The sequence below is a fragment of the Benincasa hispida genome, chromosome 11, assembly GCF_027475165.1.
Source record: "Benincasa hispida cultivar pf3 chromosome 11, pf3_genome.v1.1, whole genome shotgun sequence".
Classification (NCBI taxonomy): Eukaryota; Viridiplantae; Streptophyta; class Magnoliopsida; order Cucurbitales; family Cucurbitaceae; genus Benincasa; species Benincasa hispida.
In genome coordinates, this window is record NC_143488.1 from 25,541,353 (window position 1) to 25,561,116 (window position 19,764).

General features: G+C 37.1%; 2 protein-coding genes across 3 annotated transcripts; both read right to left on the bottom strand.

Annotated features, from left to right (window-relative positions):
* Window positions 1–312: 312 nt before the first annotated feature.
* Window positions 313–8,031, bottom strand: LOC150032539 (peroxidase 11-like). Its single transcript, XM_090306935.1, has 5 exons — window positions 7,933–8,031; window positions 3,056–3,094; window positions 2,244–2,516; window positions 1,235–1,426; window positions 313–568 (listed from the first exon to the last, which is right to left on the bottom strand). Exons 1-5 carry the CDS (start codon window positions 8,029–8,031, stop codon window positions 446–448), a joined length of 726 nt encoding a protein of 241 aa, XP_090163061.1. The 3' UTR covers window positions 313–445.
* A 6,704-nt stretch (window positions 8,032–14,735) lies between these two features.
* Window positions 14,736–19,089, bottom strand: LOC120089884 (HrpN-interacting protein from malus protein). Of its 2 annotated transcripts, XR_005485343.2 has the most exons (4): window positions 18,791–19,089; window positions 18,303–18,384; window positions 17,789–17,989; window positions 14,736–14,868 (listed from the first exon to the last, which is right to left on the bottom strand). XR_005485343.2 is itself a non-coding variant. In XM_039047310.2 (3 exons), the coding sequence occupies exons 2-3, from the start codon at window positions 18,376–18,378 to the stop codon at window positions 17,886–17,888; spliced, it is 180 nt and encodes a 59-aa protein (XP_038903238.1). In that variant the 5' UTR covers window positions 18,379–18,384; window positions 18,791–19,087; the 3' UTR covers window positions 17,621–17,885. The 2 variants fall into 2 exon arrangements, 1 of the variants encoding a protein (XP_038903238.1); XM_039047310.2 differs by lacking the exon at window positions 14,736–14,868 and having other exon boundaries at window positions 17,621–17,989; window positions 18,791–19,087.
* Between the last annotated feature and the right edge of the window lie 675 nt (window positions 19,090–19,764).

Below are 19,764 nucleotides of genomic sequence, written 5' to 3' on the forward strand. Positions count from 1 at the left end.
TTGTTGCTGCTGCAACAACGGTTGACCATCCCCATCCACTTGCTTCCTGTAAATTTACAAGCAACATAATTTTCATTTCACCACATGATAATAATTTAATTAACTTTGACATGATCACAGGAAAGTAAATACCAGCATGACCAAAGAAAAGGATCAAAAGCAAAGAAGCAATATAGCACAACATAATTTTTTAAATATAGGAGCTCATGTACACTTTCATTAAAAACAAGGATAACAGACCCCCCAGCTTCAGCATGACCAAAGAAATTTTAATTACTTGAAATTTTGGCACAGAAGGTTACCTCAGCTACTTGAATTGTTGCTTTTCGCTCCTCTACTTGCGTCACTCTTCCAACCCAAACAAATATTTCAGCACCACAGTCCAGGAGATAACACTTATTATTTTCCAGTATGCTTAGGCTAACAACTACTCACATCCAAATTGCTAGATTTCTGTGCCAATGAGAAGTCCCTCATTGGCAGAGGGAAGATTTGAGTTTGCAAGTTCATAACTTGCAGTTATGGAATCCTTTCTTCCAAGAGGAACATCCCAGTAAGGGCCACCCACCTGCAAAGCAAACAATTCCACCATTAACATTTTGACACTCATCAATGATTTTAGATCCAGAATATAATTTTTAAGAAGTAAGAACAATGATATGTTTCCATAATCCCCTCCTCGTTTAATAACCATTTAGGCCTTGGTTGGTAACTATTCGGTTTTTTATTTTTTACTTTTTAAAATTAAGCCTACAGACACCCCTTTCACCTCTAGGTTTCTTGTTTTGTCATCTACTTTTTACCCATATTTTAAAAATTAAGCCAAAATTTGAAAACTAAAAAAAGTAGTTTTTATAAATTTGTTTTTGTTTGTAGAATTTGGCTAAGAATTCAACTCTTGTATTGAAGAAAAATGCAAACTAGGGTAAGAAAATGAGAGAATATAAGCTTAATTTTCAAAAACCAAAATAAAAAAAACAAGATGGTTACCAAACAAGGTCTTAGTTTTTTTTTTTTATTTTTGAAGGTTAAGCTTAGAAGCACTATTTTCACAAATAAGTTTCTTTGTCCTATCTCCTTTCTTTGTTTTTGTTCTTAGAACTTGACTAAGAATTCAAATGTTTCTTTAAGAAATGTGAAAATCATATTAACGGATTTGGTAGAACAAGCATAAAGTTCAGAAAACAAAAAACAAGAAATGCAATTGAAAGCTTAAATTTGGGTTAATAATTACCAGAATCACTACATCCCTGGCTGCAATAGTGAGTATATCTGCACAAGAAACAATTCCAGGGTATTCTGATTCAAGGTTGTTCTTAATCCTATCAATGATTCTAAAGCCTTTGAGGGAATGTATGTTGATGGAAGCCTTTTTCTCTCCCTGTAATGTTATAGTGTCATCTAGCAGAACCGACCCGTCACACCCCTAATTCAAATCCTAACAACTGTGAGTTCGGTTCACATGAATATCATGCCTATATTTTCAATTCGATAAGATAAAAACAAGATAAAAACTAATATATCCACCTATGAGCTTCTTTGTTTTATGATCCACTTTTTCACAAAATTTTTCAAAATTCAAGCCAAGTTTTGAGATGGAAAAAGTCACAGAATTCTAGTTTCAGACTTCATTACTCCTGAGCTTCAAGATTTGTGTCTATTTGATTCCTAAACTTTCAAAATTATAAATTTCATCCCGGAGTATTGGAATCTTTTAAAATCACAAACATACTAAACTCAAAATTGAAAATTCAAAGTTTCATAAGATATCATATTCAAAATTATATCTAATAGATCGATTAGTTTTTTAAAATATTTTGAATTTATCAAGGACCTATAAGACACAAAATTGAAGGATTAGGACTTGTTAAGCACAAATTAAAAGTTTAAGAACTTATAATCACTTTAAAAGTTTAGCAACCAAATAGACACAAACTTCAAAATTTAGAGACTAAACTTTACAAAAAGTATTATAACAAACAAACAATTACCTTACATATTTTTGTTCTCTTTTTCAAAAGAAAAAGAAAACAACAAATAAACAAGAGCTAAGACTCCGAAAATCCAAAACAAGAACGTTATCAAATAAGCCTGGCTTCACGAAAGCTAAGTTTCATTAAAAAGTAAAATCAAGAGTGGGGCTATGAACTTGAAATGCAAGCTCTAATTTAAAGAAGCAAGACAATTTCAGTATAATAAAGAGAGGTACCAAAACAAAAAGTGAATTGAAGGATGAAATGAACCTGAACAAAGCAGTCGTGAAAGTGCAATCGGACAACAAAAGCTGCATTGCGTGGTTCAGAAAGCACAACACACTCCATTTCTTTCCTCACAACCTGCAACACATTGGGACAAGATTTGGCATAATAATTCAATATCAATCGGGGCTCCCCTGTTTCAAACAAGTTGTGGCTCACAACAAAGAAAATAGAAAGCATTATGAACGAACGATTATGAAGAGTTGAATAGCCCAAACAATTATCCACATGCTCATCATTATCAAGAATGTCAAGTGTCTAAAGAAATTATTTTGCATTGAAGAATAAAATAAAATAAATGATATACGAAACCAAAGAAGGCATTACACTCCTACTATAGCCAAAATCCAAACATATACATTTCAAATATCATTTGGAAGGAGATATTTCCATTAATTGTCCATATCGAAGAGAATCAAAAGCATTTGTATAACAGAGTACCTTTTCCCCACCATCCTCAAACCGTTTATCCTTCTGTTCATTGCTGGGTTTACTTCTTGAAGTCCAAATGGAAAAATCTCCGAATAAAGCAAAATAAATAAGAGAATTGAGAACAGTAGGGGAAAAATAAGACACAAACACACACACACACACACAAACATACCAAATTCAAGAGAGTTAATTCCTTCTCTAGATTGAAAATTTTTATCTTAAAAAACAATAGATTTGGGTTCTTTCAAGCTCTCGCCCGCTTCCTTCATGACAATGCCAGTAAAGATCAAATTCACTAACCATAAAGTCAAGAACATACAAGAGATACCAAGGGAGTGGATGATTTAACTAATATATAAGAGTACCTGTTCAATTGAGTTAAGTGCTTCAACATCTCTCCGCTTCTGCAAAGAACAACATTACAAGAGGGAAAACAAAAAGAACTACCTTAAATCTTCTTAAAACATTCATATTAATCAAACATTCATATTGTACAAGGCTTTTTTTAGATTCATTAAACAGTACAAACGAAATATATGGTAAAGTCAGTTGCTTACAATGAAGGTGTAGTTGAGGGTTATTTTCTGCAATACTTCCACTTTCAAAGTCAATACCAAAAGGGAGGAATTGTTTCTTTCCTTGATTCTTGTGGGAAACAGAATGAAATGGTTTCCAATTTCTGTTGTTTCCAACTATAGGTGTTCATGATACCTATGCACACAAAGCTACATTAAACACATACAAGGCAGGGTATATTTAGCCAAAAATCTATAGAAAAAGAGATCAACACTTGTAGTAGTTGGAGCTCTGAGGTGCTGGATGGTACCTGGCGTTTTCTTCCAGTGGAAGGACACAAATCCAATCAAGTGTATCCAAACACAATATTTAGGGGTCATGACCCAATTTCCAGCCTTAATAAAGAATCCAAAAAGTTTATAAAATCTTAAGAACTTGTCAAAACACTTGAAACAATCTTTTAATACCACACAAAAGTTTGCTTCCAAACTCAAAATTCTTCTAAACCTCAAATCTATAATCCATACATTATAGGTAGTTCAAGATTAGGCCAAAATCTTAGTAGGTATTCAAGAGCAAACAAGAAAGTCAAATAGAAACTCACTAAATCTCACCCACAATAGAATCGGTGGCAACTCAAAGAACGGTGCAACCATAGATCCACAGATCTATGCGGTAGTGAGAGAGATTCAAAAGAGAGAAAGAGTGAAAAACTGAGAGAAGGAGAGAAAAACAAAAACCTATTATTCAAGGTAGGCAATGATTAACAATCCACAGCGTTTGAAGGTGTGGATGGGAGGCGTACGAGCGACAAAGGTGAGCGAAGAAGTTCCATATGAACACAGGCATGGGTGAGGGAACTCATAAGGGAGAGAGAAAAACACCCACTAAAATCTTCTGCAATCGACAACAGTGACGAACGAAGACCTGCATATGATCGATGAAGGTGGCGGCGTAGATGTGGTCGACGACGCTTATGTAGTTGAGGGTGATGAAAATGACGAGGGTCGTAAGTTAGAGAACTCGCGAGGGAGAAGAGAGTTGTATGCTAGAGTTGAAGTTTTCTCTTTCTTTTAGTTTTCCTATATATAACCAAACCCTAAAATTTGATAGGGAAACAAAAATTGAAAACTGATGGGGAAACAATAAATAGAGAGCTTTAATGTCGGTTTTAAACCGATATTGTAACCCCATCTTTAATGTCGGTTTAAAATCGACATTAAAGATCCGCTTTTTTATTTTTTAAGAAATCGACATTGTACATTCACTTTAGTTTTTTCCAACCGACATTAAAGCCCAAAATTTTTGTAGTGAAAGTTAAGGAAGAATACACCCCCAAATTTGCGCTGTCACCCACATCGTGTATTGATGCATCCTTCTTTGTGACGATCTATCTTTTATGAATTGCGGTGACGGAATGAGATAAGTTGCTTCTTCTTGTAACATCTCCACAATCTAGCGCCTCAATCGTTGCGAGAAAAACAGAGAGATGGTCAAATCATTTTAAACAAAACACAATTCTTTTACCACAATCTCCATTTTTTTTAGAATAAGAATAGACAAAAACTGAAAAGATATAGTGAAATGAAAATTCTGAGTAGTAGAGAAGATTTGAAGATTCCATGATTCCCAAAACTTGCATCCCTGATGAATTTCGATCGTCTGATAGCGCAGGGACCACCTACTTCTTTCTTTATTCAAAGTTTCTCAGTTCCACGGAGTCGACTTGGCGATGCCAGCCTTCTCCGTGATATGCTTTTACTCGCTGCCCATTAACTTTAAATGTCTGGCTCCCATCTTCAGTAATCAACTCCACCGCACCATGTTGGAATATTTCTTTAATGATGAAGGGTTCATACCAGTACGATTTTAACTTTCCAAGAAAGCGTCGTAGCCGTGAATTGAAGAGCAAGACCTTTTGTCCCACATGGAGATTTTTACTGTATATGTGTTTGTCATGCAAGCGCTTTGTGCGCTCCTTGTAAATCTTTGAATTTTCATATACGTTAATCCTCCATTCTTCTAGCTCGACCAGTTGAAGTTTTTGTGCTTCTCCTGCTTTCTCCAAGTCAAAGTTTAGCTTCTTCACCACCCACATTGATTTGTATTCCAGCTCCAGAGGCAAATGACATGCCTTACCAAATACCAACGCATACGGGGACATACCTAAAGGTGTTTTAAATGTAGTCCAGTGTGCCCATAATGCATCGTCAAGCTTTGTTGCCCAATCTTTTCACGAAGGTCTTACCACCTTCTCAAGTATCAGCTTGATCTCTCGATTGGACACCTCGACCTGACCATTCATCTGCGGATGGTATGCGGTGGCCACTTTGTGGAGAATGTTATATTTGCGCAACAGCTCCTTGACAGTATGATTGACAAAGTGAGACCCCTCATCACTTATTATGGCACGTGAGGTGTCAAAATAAGTGAAGATGTTTTTCTTCAAGAATTGAGAGACTACGCTGCATCGCTTGCGGCACATGTCACTGCCTCTACCCACTTGGATACATAATCGATGGCTAATAAAATATATGTTTACCATTCGAGGGAGGGAATGGTCCCATGAAGTCAATACCCCATACATCGAACAACTCAAGCTTCAAGATGATGTTCATTGGCATTGCATGTTTCCATGAAATGTTACCTGTGCATTGGCACCGATCACACTTCATGGCGTAGTCAGCTGCATCCTTAAACAATGTTGGCCAAAAGAATCCACTCTGTAAAACCTTGGCTACAGTACGCTGTCCTCCAAAGTGCCCACCATATGGTGAGTCATAACACTGCGATAATATGCGTTGTTGAGCAGCATTTGGTACACATAGTCGCAGGATCTGGTCTGCCCCTCTTTTGTACAGATTCGGCTCATCCCAGTAATAATATCTGCATTCATGTTTGAGCTTCATCTGTTGGTGGTAGGTATAATCTTCAGAAAATTGTTCGCAAACCAGATAGTTGACTATGTCAGCGTACCACTGCAATTCTTCAATATGGAAAAACTGCTCATCCGGGAACACCGCACTCACCTCTGACTCATTGTGGTCAACCTCAGGGTTTCCAATCTGGACAAATGATTCGCAACTTGGTTCTCCGTCCCCTTTCGATCAATTATTTCTATGTCAAATTCTTGAAGGAGGAGAACTCATCTGATCAACCTCGGCTTTGCGTCCTTCTTTGTCATTAAGTACTTTATTACCGAATGGTTAGTATGGATGAGTACCTTTGTTCCCAGCAGATATGCTCAAAAATTTTCCAACGCAAAAATTACCGTAAGTAACTCTTTCTCAATGGTGGTGTAATTGGTCTGAGCAGGATTTAATGTCTTACTCGTATATGCGATGGGATGTAAGATTGTTTTTCTCTTTTGTGCCAAAGCTGCTCCCATCGCATACCCGCTTGCATCGCACATTATTTCAAAAGGAAATATCCAATCCGGTGTAATTAACACGGGTGTGGTAATCAGTGCATTCTTCGAAACTCTGAATGCGTTGAGGTAGTTGTCGTCAAAATCAAATTTTCTATCAGCCTCCAACAATGTACTCAGTGGTCGTGCTATTTTCGAAAAGTCCTTGACAAAGCGTCTATAGAATCCAGCATGCCCCAAGAAACTTCGTACAGCCTTCACGCTTATTGGAGGTGGAAGTTTTTCAATTGCTTCGATTTTTGCTTTATCCACCTCCAACCCATCCCGGGAAACCTTATGCCCCAACACTATGCCCTCCTTTACCATAAAATAGCATTTTTTTCCAGTTAAGAACCAGATTCGTCTCTTCGCATCTCTTCAGTATCTTCTCCAAGTTGGCTAGATAGACTTTATAGGTGCGCCCATAGACAGAGAAGTCGTCCATGAAGATTTCAACAGAGTCCTCAAGATAGTCTGAAAAGATGGCCATCATGCACCTTTGGAATATGCTTGGTGCATTGCAGAGGACGAACGACATGCGGCAAAAAGCAAAGGTCCCATATGGGCAGATGAATGTGGTCTTGTCTTGGTCTTCAGGAGCTATCATAATCTGATTATACCCGGCATAGCCATCCAGAAAGCAGTAAAAATCATTTACAGCTAGACGATCTAGCATTTGATCAATGAACGATAGAAGGAAATGATCTTTCTTTGTGGCTGCATTCAGCTTGCGGTAGTCCATGCAAATGCGCCACCCAATGACGGTTCTTTGCGGTATTAGCTCATTGTTTTCATTTGGGACTACCGTCATGCCACCCTTTTTTGGCACACACTGCATGAGGCTAACCCACGTGCTATCTGTTATAGGATAAATAATGTCCGCATCTAAGCATTTAATGATCTCTTTTTTAACGACCTCTTTCATTGCAGGGTTGAGCCTGCGCTGATGTTCGATCGTTGCCTTATGGTCTTCTTCGAGACAAATGCAGTGCATACAGTACACTGGGCTAATTCCTCTAATGTCGGCGAGCATCCAACCAATTGCTCGCACATGTTTCCTTAGAATGCTCATCAACGCATTTTCCTGGTCTTCATTAAGTTTCGAGGAAATTATTACTGGCAGCTTCTCATTCTGCCCCAAAAATGCGTACTTTAGATGGTTCGACAGGGTCTTTAATTCCATTGTCGGTGGTTCTACTAGAGACGGTTGCATTGTTTTTCTTTCTTCTTTTTCTGTTGGCTATTCTTCTTGGTTTGCGATCATCCCTTCTTCCTTGCTTGTTTTTGTTATGATCGCATTACAGGCAGCAATGGACGCACTTGCATCCTCTTCTTCATTTTCTTCATCAAACTTTTCTCTTCAATTAGGTTCTGGTCGTTGTTTGAGTCATGTAGGTCTTCTTCATCAGGAAACTTCATGACACGGATTACGTTGAACTTGAGCTTCTATCCATTGATGTTCAAAGTGATCTCCCCTTTATGCACATCAATCTGGGCACGACCTGTTGATAAAAATGGTCGCCCCAAGATGATGGGCACATCTTTGTCGGCCTCATAATCCAAGATGATGAAGTCGGGTGGTAGGATAAATTTGTCGATGGTAATCAGTACGTCCTTCACCTTTCCCTCTGGATGTACTAAAGATTTACCGGCCAGTTGGAGAGTCATGATCGTGGGCGCAAGTTGCCCCACATTCAGCTGCTTAAAGATCGATAGAGGCATCAAATTGATGATGGCTCCAAGGTCTCACAATGCTTGCCCGATGTACAGTCCTCCTATGGAGTAAGGTATAGTAAAGCTCCCAGGATCACTCATATTCGGTGGAATTATTGCTTTCGAATTCTGTGTTAACGCCACCGTGGCAAACTTACCGGTGCCCCTCTTCTTGGTTACCATATCCTTCAGAAACTTTGTGTAGGCAGGCATCTCCTCAATCGCTTCACTGAATGAAATATTAATATGTAATTGTTTTAACATAGACAGGAAGTGTTGGTACTGTACCTCTTCATTCTTTTTCTTTCTTAGTATCTATGGGAAAGGTGGTAACTGCACTCTCACCGTCCCCTTCTCTGTTGGCTTTGAGGTTGATGCAACTTCTGGCTCTATTGCTTCTTTTTCACCTTCTTTTTCTTGTGTCACTGCAATTTCAGGTTCCGCCACAATGGGAGCAATCTGGCTAGGCTCCTTTCGTTCTCCCTCCACAGTTTTTCCACTTTGCAATATCACGACCTTACATTGCTCTTTACCTGATCCTCTCGGATTGCGTGGGAGTTCTGTTGAACTTGGCAAAGCCCCTTGCGGTCTGTTCTTTAGCTCACTTGCAATCTGGCCCATCTGTAATTCGAGATTGCGGATGGACGTAGCCTGACTTTGAAGCACAGTTTTGTTTTTCTCTATACACTGTTTCAACAGGCTCTCCAAGGAAGAGGATTGCGGTGGTTGCGAGCTACTAGCTTGATTGCTTGTCTGACCGTTATTACGCGGGAAGAATCCAGGTGGCCCTTCTTTCTGCGCCACAGATTGGAAATTCTGTTGTTGAGTCTTCCATGCAAAATTGGGGTGATTTCTCCACCCAGGGTTGTAGGTATTCGAAAATGGATTATTTGGTATTCGAAAATGGATTATTTTTTACAAAATAGATAGACTATGAATTCTGTGAGCATTCTTCCATTGCGTGCCCATCACTGCAAGTTGCACACCTTGCAATATTTTGACTAATTGCGTTGACTTGCCCATTTTGCGGTGTTGGGTTGTTGATCGCAATTCCCTGAATTAAGTTCATCATTGCGGTCATCTGATTTTGTAGTGAAGCAATAGCACCATTACTTGCGTCGGTATCCTTGATTCTCAGTCTCTGATCACTCTCTCTCCAATCCTCGTGGTTTTTAGAGATGCGATCTAAGATATTCTTAGTCTCGTCATATGTTTTGTCAAGCAGACCACCAGCGGCCGCCACATTGGCAGCGGTCTGCGAAGTGGGATTTAAACCATGATAAAAGATTTCCATTTGAAGGCAGTCTGGTAAACGATTGTGTGGACAGTCCCTGACCAACCTCTTAGACCTCGCCCAGGTATCGCTGAGTAATTTGTCCATGTCTTGTTCAAAATTTGTTATGAGTTTCCTTCGTCTAGCATTCTCGGTAGGTGGAAAATATTTCTTCATGAACTTCTCTACGACCTGTTCCTATAAAGTGATCTCTCCCGACTCGAGGGAATACACTCATTTCCTCACCTGGTCATAAAGAGAAAATGGAAACAAAGTTAGTCGAACTTCTTTGGCAGAGATGTTCGGGAACACAAAAGTATTGCAAATTTCTATAAAACTTTGAAGGTGGGCATGCGGGTCATTGCCACACCATCTTCCAAATTGTCCTGCAGTCTGGATCATCTGCAGTATCATCGGTTTCATTTCGAATCTACTTCCATCGCGGGCAGGCCTCATGATCCCTGGAGAGAAATCATAGAGGTTTGATGATGCATAGTCCCTAATGGGCCTATTGCGATCGTTTGCCAGAAGGATTGAATTCGCCATGACATTGTTTTCGTTTGGTACTCCATTTCCAGGCTGCTCCGCCATCTCTTCTTTATCTGACTGTTGTTATTGGCAGTCTCTTAATCTCTTTCTGAACATCCTCTCAATCTCCGGATCATAATTCGCCAGAGATTGAGAGTCTGCTAGGAAATCCAAAAAATTACAGTTAGCACACTATTTTGCCGAAGTCCTTGCAATGGCGCCAAAAACTTGATGCGTTATTTTATGATGTGAAATTGTGGATGAGATGCGATGATGAAAATGCGTTGAGCACTCAAGTTTTCTCAATGGAATCCAAGTGTAAACCCCACTGAGTTCCTGGTAAGTCCAGGGTCGAACTCAGAGACTTGTGAAAACAGGTTACGGTGGTAATTTTTAGAAAACTTTGCGATAACCGATAACTCAATTAATTGTTGGTTTGTTTGTTGATTGCGGTAATGAAAAATAAACAAATGCGGTGGATTTGAGAAAAGTATGATTGTGTGATAGATGCACTGAGTATGCGGATGAATGGGTTGAGAAAGTCTTTAGCTAACGTTACTTAGGAATTCGTCAGACTATGCGATCATGCTACAACCATGCACAGCAAGTCATTTTCCAATGCAAATGCGATGCTCCTAAGTCTAGGACGCATGGGTTGAATGCAAAAATGTCCATAGAGCTTATTCCTAAGTCTCTACTCTTTTTCTATGCGATGATGCAAGATGCACAAAAGCAACCGCACACAATCATATCCTATCTCTAGGATGCATGCAATGCGTTAATAGCAAACAGTGCTTATTCCTAAGCTCCTATCTCTTGATTATGCGTTCTAAACTGACTCTCCCGAGCCTAGATTCTGACCTAACCTTCCCAAGCCTAGATCCTGTCCTTAGACTACCCTCCCGAGTATCTCTAATGGATGAATGAAGCATACATAATACAAGATAATCGCATAGAATGAAGATCCCCAGTTAAGCTAGCTAAGTGCTTCTCAACCCATTCAACAGATTTAGCTACTCATGCGTAAATAACAAAGAGTGAACAGATATAGAGAAGTAAATCTCATTTCTATAAATGAGTTGAATACAAAATAACAATGGAAGATAAAGGTAGAGAGCCTGGTAGTAATCCCTTGCTGACCGAGGGTTTTACACTGGCAATCTCTATTCAGTTCAAAAGATATTCCTGCTTCAGTAGAAGTCAGCCCTCTCTCATCTTGAAGCTTCCGGTGCTCTCCCAAGCTTACCGGAACGATCTGTCGGCACGACCTCCTTCTCTCGCGTTCGTCTTAAAGTAAAAGAAAATCTAAGAACAAGGCTAAACTATGAACAGAACTTGTGAACTCGTGAGATGGTGAACTCGTGAACCCCTTTTCTGAAGGATGCCTTCGGTATTTATAGAACTTCCAGGGTGAAAGGCGGCTTCTCTCTCATGATTGCACAGATGGGATGGCTTTAATTCCTTGACTGATGCGCCGAATATTTGTCACCAAAAAGCTGAATGTACTTGTTATCATTAGAGGCTGTCAACTTAATTCGGATTCGACTGTCATCAGCTTTCTGTCCCATCGTGATTAATTATGCCTTTCACCCAGATGCGCCCACCAAATTGCGTCGACCAAGTTGCGGTAATCCTTTTTGAGCAAATGTTTGCGAACACAATCACCGCAAAGCCTTGCAGTAATGCTGCGTTCGATCAATGATTTCCTATGATTGCAATTTCCGTCTTGCGTCAACACATATTCTGGATAAAAATACAAAAATCAACTGTTCCTATGCGATGAACGCATACGACCACAATGTAATAAACTTAATGTTTTTTGGATGCAATCTTACACATTTTATCAATGCAAGCCAACATTGTTTAAGAACTTAGCACTATGATAACGTGCATTTCTGCCCGTTATCATCTTCAAATCTTTAATTAGTCATGAAATCATACAACACTACAATTTTTCTCCTATAATCCCAAATTTCATCAATATTGTGTTCAATATATTGATATTTTTGTACGATATTTTTAAAATCTTAAGGTTTTATAGTATAATTCAAATTTTGAAATTTCCATCGAAATGAGGAAAAACGAAATTCTCCCATTTGGTACTTGAATTTCAAGCGAAATTTAACAATAATCATTCTAAGCATTTCCTTAATCAAAATGTGAAATCCAATGATTTGAGATATTTGTAGACTGATAGGAATTTGATTTGACTTTTGTAAACTAATAGGAATTTGCATAATAATATCAACGTTCTCTTCACAAACAACTCCCTTTAGTTTCCTTAAAACTTTTATAGCTGTGTCAAATTTAGTCCATTAATTTTAAAAAACTTTAACTATGTCTATTCAACCTTTTGAATTGTATTTTTATATACTTCATGTCATTAACATCATTAACATCATTAACAAATTGATTGTAAACTGGTCAATCTAAAACTTATTTACATAATACATATTTGGGAGTAATTTTTAAATGGTTCAAATCACTTTTATTAGGTTTAAAGTCACTCTAAAACATAATTTTAACGATCATTTAAAATCAATTCAATATTAAATTTTACACTTTTTAATGTAATTTTCATACTATTTTGAATTATTAAAAGCATTTTCAGAGTAATTTTGAGATTAACAAAAGTGATTTTAACCATGTCAAAATCACTCTCAAATATGCTAATAATTTTAGATGCAATGATATATAACTAAAAGTAATAAAGATGACCAAACTATAATTTGTGATATTAGTTTGAATATATATATAATTCGATATTAGTTTGTTTCTTACAAAAAAAATTGATCAAATAACTATACAAACTTTAAAATTATGAAACATTTGCAAATTTTATATGGATTTAAGTTTCCTTTTATGCCATTACTAGCATCAAATATAAATATAGATTAATATATTATTATATGCTATAAATCAGAAGTGTTATATATATATATATATATATATATCTTAGATGTAACTTGTTTATAGAAAAAGTATCGTGTAGTTTAACAACCGTGATATATAAATGATGGAAGAGAATAGAGCAGTGGACTCCAAAATATTAAACAAGATTGTAGTAAATATTGCAAATTTATTTTATTTTTCTTTAAAGCTTCTTTTTCTTTATTATTTAAGAGGTAAAATAAGATTATTTAATATTGCATGATTGAAAGGAGATGGCAATGAAAACGTTTAATTCGACACCATTTTGGGCCTTCTTAGTGGGTTGAGTCGATGTGAATAACTGGTCCAGATCCGGCATGTTGGGCCGTTGCAACAGGCTTACCTTTGGCCCAATTGATGTCAACTTCGTGAAGGTCCGTAGAAGCCATCATTGGATGAAAGTGATAAGATTCGCAAGGTTCATACTCAAATTTGCTGCATTCATTTGCTGGACAAACATAGCCCAACATGCAATCATCGTACCGTTCTATTCTTGGCTTAGGCCAATACCCTGTCACTGGCCTTGGCCCAAAGCCTGGAGGATAAGATTCTGAATTGTGCCCAACTCTGACTCCAACTCCATTAACAATCGGATCAACACCTTTTCGCCCGGCTCTCGGACCAGCACCCATGCCACTTACCCCTAACTTAGGTCCTGAGCCGGCTTTCTGTCCGGCTCTCGGACCAGCACCAACATTGCTTACTTCTCCCTCGACTCCTAGGCCAGCTTTCGGTCCGGATCTTGGACCAGCACCAATATTGTTTACCCCTCCCTCTATTCCTAGGCCTGCTCTCGGTCCGGGTCTTGGACCAGCCTTGACATTGCTTACCCCTCTGTCGACTCCTGGACCAGCACTTGGGTCGGGTATTGGCCAAGCCCTGGGACCGGGAATAGATCCGTCATTGGAGTTGAAGACTCCATTGGCAAAGGTGTAGCTTAAGCATAGGAAAAGAAAGGGACAGAGAAGGATATATTTGAGGGAAGCCATGGTTTTTTGGTGGAAATTTGATGGTTTGGATGAGTGTGACGTGAAGATGAATAGGGGTTTTTATATATAAGAGGGAAGGGAAGTGAAGTTGGAAGCGTTTTGGGAAGGTAAAGTAAACGCAATTTGTTTGGTTTTATTTTCCAGGAATCTAGTAGTCATGAAATTCTTGTTGTTATGGACAGATTACGTCTTTATTCTAATGGGATTGTTACATAAGGGAAGAAAATGTACAAATTCTAAGAACAATTTTTGTGCTTAACGTTGTCTATTTAATCACTAATTTGAAATCTTTCCATATTATGTTTATAAATTTTGAATTATACTTATGTAATTAAACCAACATGAATATAACTCAACTTGTTAAAGCATAGTCGTCTGTTCTAAAAATTAAATATTCAAATTCTAATCTCCTCTACATTGTTAGATTTAATTGATGTGTATGCATCATATCAAACTCAACAAAAGCATATGACTTTTTAGATCTTAGCAGCTGAGAATAAATTGTTATGGTATTCTAACAATTGAAGGACTAAATAGCATGCCTAACTTACTATGCAAACAGATTACTATAGATGTTTACCACGAGAGTGTAAGAAGTTCTTTAGAGAAGCTAAATAGTGATTCAAGTGAAAGATAACTTTAAACTCAATCAGCATAATTCATACATAAAAATAAATTTGAAATCATACCCGACTAAAGGTCCATTTAGTTCGTGATTTGATAACGAACTTTTAGAACAGGAAATGTAATGGAAAGATAAAAGATTAAATGGCAAAATGCATTCTTAGCCTCCCAAGTTTGAAGTCAATATCTATTTGGTTCCTGAAATTTCAAAACATATACTTTAGTCTATCAAGTTTACAAATTCTAAATGGTCTCCAACTTAACTTCAAACTAACGGAATGTTGACTGGACCTAAGTGTTGAGACATGAATGGAATGACAATGCTTCTTCGGTTAACTACATGGTAAAATATATTAGATTGATTGGTAAATAAATTGAAATTTTATTTTTTTTAAAAAAAAATAAACTAATAAGTGAAATTAAAATTGGTTAAAGTACATTAAAAGAATCTAAACCAACCCTAAATTATATTTTCTCCACCTTGCCAAAAGTAAGAATTGTTAGTATACCATTGATGCCATCTGCCATACGCAATCAACTCAAACTAGTGTACCTTCGTTTCATCTTCAACCCTAATCTAAATCAATTTTATATTGTTGTTGGAAGCTCCAGAAAATTTTTAGCTGTCAAATGAAATTTCAAGAAAAGGGAACATAACTGGATGTTGGAGTTCGATAATGATAGATGATTTTGGTTTGCAAGTTCCTTACAGTTGGATATTGGCATTTGGTAGTTTTTCTCTGTAGCTAGCCTTCTAAATCTAAAGTAAGCCTCTACCTACAATATCCACTTTTATGCTTTCAATCTATGAAAGGATCTTGAAATCCATAAACTGATTAGTCTTCTAGCATACCTTTATTAAACCAGCAGAGGGACAAATATTCACATCCAAGCTATGCCTCTCAAGTCTTGAATGTGATTTCTGAGGTGTCAAATTGAACCACTAACAAATCGATTTAGATTAGGCCAGAAGATGAAAAGAAGGTATGCTAATAAGAGTCATGGTACACCATATTTTGACTAGGAAAATTTGTAGAAGGGGTAGAAGGAGAAATTGTAGAAGGCGTAGTAAAAAATCGTTGGAGAAAATCTAATTTAGAATTGGTTTAGATTCTTTTAATATACTTTAAACAATTTTAATTTTCACTTATTAGTTTATTTTTTAAAAATAAAAATTTCAATTTATTTCCAACCAATTAAATAGATTTTGTCAAGTAGTTAAATGTAGTAGACTTGTCATCCCATCCACGTCAATACTTAATTGTCCAATCAATAGTCCATTAGTTTAAAGTTAAGTTAGGGCCCATTTAGAATCATTTTGCAAATCTAGAGACTAAAGTATATGTTTTGTAACCTCAAGTATCAAAAAGACATCAACTCCAAACGTGGTGGACAAAAAGTGCATCTAGCCCAAGATTAAATTATATATACATATATAGAATCTCTCTTCAAAACTACCTTGGAAGTAGAAATCCATTACAATGTCGAACCAGCATCGATACCAAAGACAAAAATTGAACTATCACACCATTTCAATTCATTATCACACTGTTTCTTCCCCGCCCCCTAGTTGTACTTGTACCATATATATAGAGATAGATATATGTATGTATGAATATATGTATATGTATGTATGAATGTATGTATATATGTACGTGTATGTATCTCTGTCCATGTCTGTATGTCTATATATGTATGTTATCACACTGTTTCTTCCCCGCCCCCTAGTTGTACTTGTACTACATATATATATATATGTAAGTATATGTATGTCTGTATGTACATATATATATATATATATGCTTATCCTTGAACTTAAGAAAGTTTCAAAACTACTTTGGAAGTGAAAATCCATATAGAATGTCAAACAAGCATTGAGATTCGAGACTTAAAAAAGACAAAAATTGAACTTCTCCAACTGGTAGTAAGAGATACAAAAGTAAGATTTAGAAAAAGGTAACAATTTACACCCAGATATAGCAAGTATGTGATACTATCCAACAGATGAACAAAAGGCCTTTCCTTGCTCCAAATGGTTCAATGGTTTCGTTCGTTCCATGACCAAAAAGAAGGCTTTGATGAAGTTAACCCAAAGATAGCTCCTCATTCTTAAAAGGATGCACTGATAGAGTGGAAGCAAGGAGGTGAGCTTAACTGGGAAAGGAAGCCGTCCATTCAAAGGCACTCACAAGGTTTGTCCATAGTAGTAAGTCAAAAAAAGCAAGAGAGGAAGCGATGTAATGCAGACGACGTTGAAGCTTTTCATGAGTTTTGATGGGGCAATGAGCAATTTCCCATGGGAAGAATTTGGTTTTCCTTAGATATGAGCTTGTGGAGAAGAATGGTTAGGAATTGGTTTAACTAATAAGAAGGGTTTACTTTCTCTAATGAATTCTGTGACTGCTAAAATAAAAAAAAAGGTCAGGGATCCATTGGTTTTGTGCATAAAATGGGGAAGAGTTTAGTGATGAGATAAAAGATGGGTAGGTGGGTGGGGGGGATGAGTCTTGAGTATTGACCAGCGCCATAGATTTTGCTAGAAGACAATGTCGTTTAAATCAGAGGGGGAGGGGGGATGAGTCTTGACTCTTGAGCATTAACCAGCACCAAAGATTTTGCTAGAAGACAAAGTTGTTTAAATCAGATTTCCATTCAGGTACATCGAGGAGAAATCTATTATGGTCACGGTTGAGAGATTAGTGAAGACAAACATGGAGTAAGAAAGAGCTGAGAGGGAGAGATAGAGCTGCCATTTCTAAAGTACAATGCTCTGCCTCAAGGCGTTCCTCCTTCCTTTAACGATCATACTTGTAAACTCATCCAGAGTAACAAAGAGATTGGCTTTCAAGGAAAGATGAGGTGTTGGAAAGGTAATACCCTACCTCTTAAAGAACGATATCAAAGGAGAAGATGCATAGGTCTATTGACTAATGAAAACATTAAAAACACGTTTTTGAAATTTTTGAACTTCTGAGATGTGTGTTTCTGAATCCCATTTCTCAAATTGGCCCACTAGAAACTGATTCAGTATAATTATTGTATCCCATGAATTCAAATAAGATTCAAGCTCATCACCAATAAACACGGCTCTAATTATTTCACAATGTTGGAAACTCACAGTATTGAATTGTAGCCACCATAAGGGATGGAAGCAATTTGCAAAGGACAAAATCTTGATAGTATGGAGCTCACATTCCGACAACGCCCTAAAGTGCCTAAACATTTTCACCACTGCCTCCTGATTCCGCGTCTTTCAGACTCTCAGCCAGCATTCGTTGCCTGTTCTGTAATTGTCTTTCTTGAGCAACCATATACAAACCTAGACAAGTGATAATAATTATCAAGTTAGGAAACTTCGTTATACCTTTATGAAGATAAAGAATGTTACTCTTAATTAATTAGATGAAGATTTACTTAGAAAATATTCATATACAAGAAGATTACGTGCATATACTTTTGTCATACTAAAAATCACTCCTAAGCATTAATTTAATCATTCAAATCAATCTAGAATTTGATCTTGCACTTCTAAACTGAAATTACATACAACCGAAATTGTTTCTGAATGATTTAAACGTGACTTTAACCATTTCAAAATCAATCCCAAACATGTCTACCCTAAAAGGGCTTACCAATTGCACTTCCTAAAGCACAGACCCAGAGAACCCTCATGGACCATTTGTCACCAATGACTCCTCTGCCTCCCATATCCTTCTGCAAATATTGAGCAAATAGCCTATCTTAGTAATTACAGCACTCGGAGAATCAAGCCTCCAAAAGGGTCAAAGTACATGGCGTGATAGGTTCATGTTTTACTATTTGAAACCCCTGAATTTGGGAGGATTTCGATTCAGTACAGATTTTAAATAATTCTTCTATATTCAAGAAATAAATTTACGCCACCTCACATCAGTTATGCGTCGATACTTTCTTCTATATTCAAGCAAACTCAACTCTGGAAGCATTTTAATTTTTATGTTTTAATTTGGATTAATTGAACATTGATGGAAGAATAAATCAACAAAATAATGATAATAATGATGAATAGTGCTAGTTTTGATTTTATACTTCGTGGATGCACAGAATGAAACAACTAAAAAATAAAACAAAGAAGCAAAACCTTGGGCTGGATCTGAAAAATGAGCGGTGGCGATCTCACCAACAGTGAGGGTTAAGGACTAAGAGAGTTAAGTAACTCTGATTGCAGGGAGAGGCGAGAGAGTGTGAGCGGGAGGGAGGTGCCGCGAGTTCGTTGGGAGGGTGGGGGCAGACGCTGAGACTGCTTCAGGTAGGAGCGGCGGCGGACTGCTGCGAGCGGCGGAGGGATGCAGTAGCTGGTAATGGGGTGGCGAGGGACGCTGAATTAGAAATAGAGGGTTGTTTTGAGAGTTAATTCGGGATAATGGGTGGTGTCTAACTTATTTAGGTAAAATTGGTGGGTTTTTTTGTCACCATCCGAGTGCGCCTCTTGAAGAGATTTTTATTTATTTATTTAGTCCCGTATGCTACATTTAAAAAAAAAAAAATTAAATCGGTCATTTGGGAATATTTTATTTAGTTTTTTTTCCCTGTAAGTCGTATTAATGCATCTGTTGAACACAATCGTTTAATATGCGTTTAGTAAATTACTATGCGATCATTTAGTAAATTATACACGATTGCTTAGTAATTTATACATGTTCGCTTGGTAAATTATACACGATCGCTTAGTAATTTGTACACGATCGCTTAGTAATTTGTATACGATCGTTCACTTATCAATGACTTGTTTATCCAATTGTAGATCAATGTCATTACTTCGCATCTTTGTACGATTTGGTGGGGATTGGGATGAGTCCGAAAGAAATTATGTTGGTGGTCCTATGAAAGGTCTGAAAGTCAAAAATGATATAATAGTCATCTAAATTTATCTAAACGATCGCTTAGTTATTTATATTCTATACAATACCAATTGTACAGTACAATATGTAATTTTAGCACAATTTATTTAAACAATCGCTTAGTTATTTATTTGCTTAGTTAAATGTACAACCCCCAATTGTATTCTACAAATTTAGCACAAGTTTATCTAAACGAAAACTAAACGATCGCGTA

Coding starts and splice junctions, on each gene's coding strand:
- LOC150032539 (XM_090306935.1), bottom strand. CDS start 8,031: ATGAAGTTTCCTGATGAAGAAGACCTACATGACTCAAACAACGACCAG. Junction 3,095..7,932: donor AAATGAAGAAGAGGATGCAA/GTGCGTCCATTG, acceptor TGTTCTTTGCAG/AAGCGGAGAGATGTTGAAGC. Junction 1,427..2,243: donor TTCACGACTGCTTTGTTCAG/GTTCATTTCATC, acceptor GATTTGAATTAG/GGGTGTGACGGGTCGGTTCT.
- LOC120089884 (XM_039047310.2), bottom strand. CDS start 18,378: ATGGGAGGCAGAGGAGTCATTGGTGACAAATGGTCCATGAGGGTTCTC. Junction 17,990..18,302: donor TGCTTTAGGAAGTGCAATTG/GTAAGCCCTTTT, acceptor TCACTTGTCTAG/GTTTGTATATGGTTGCTCAA.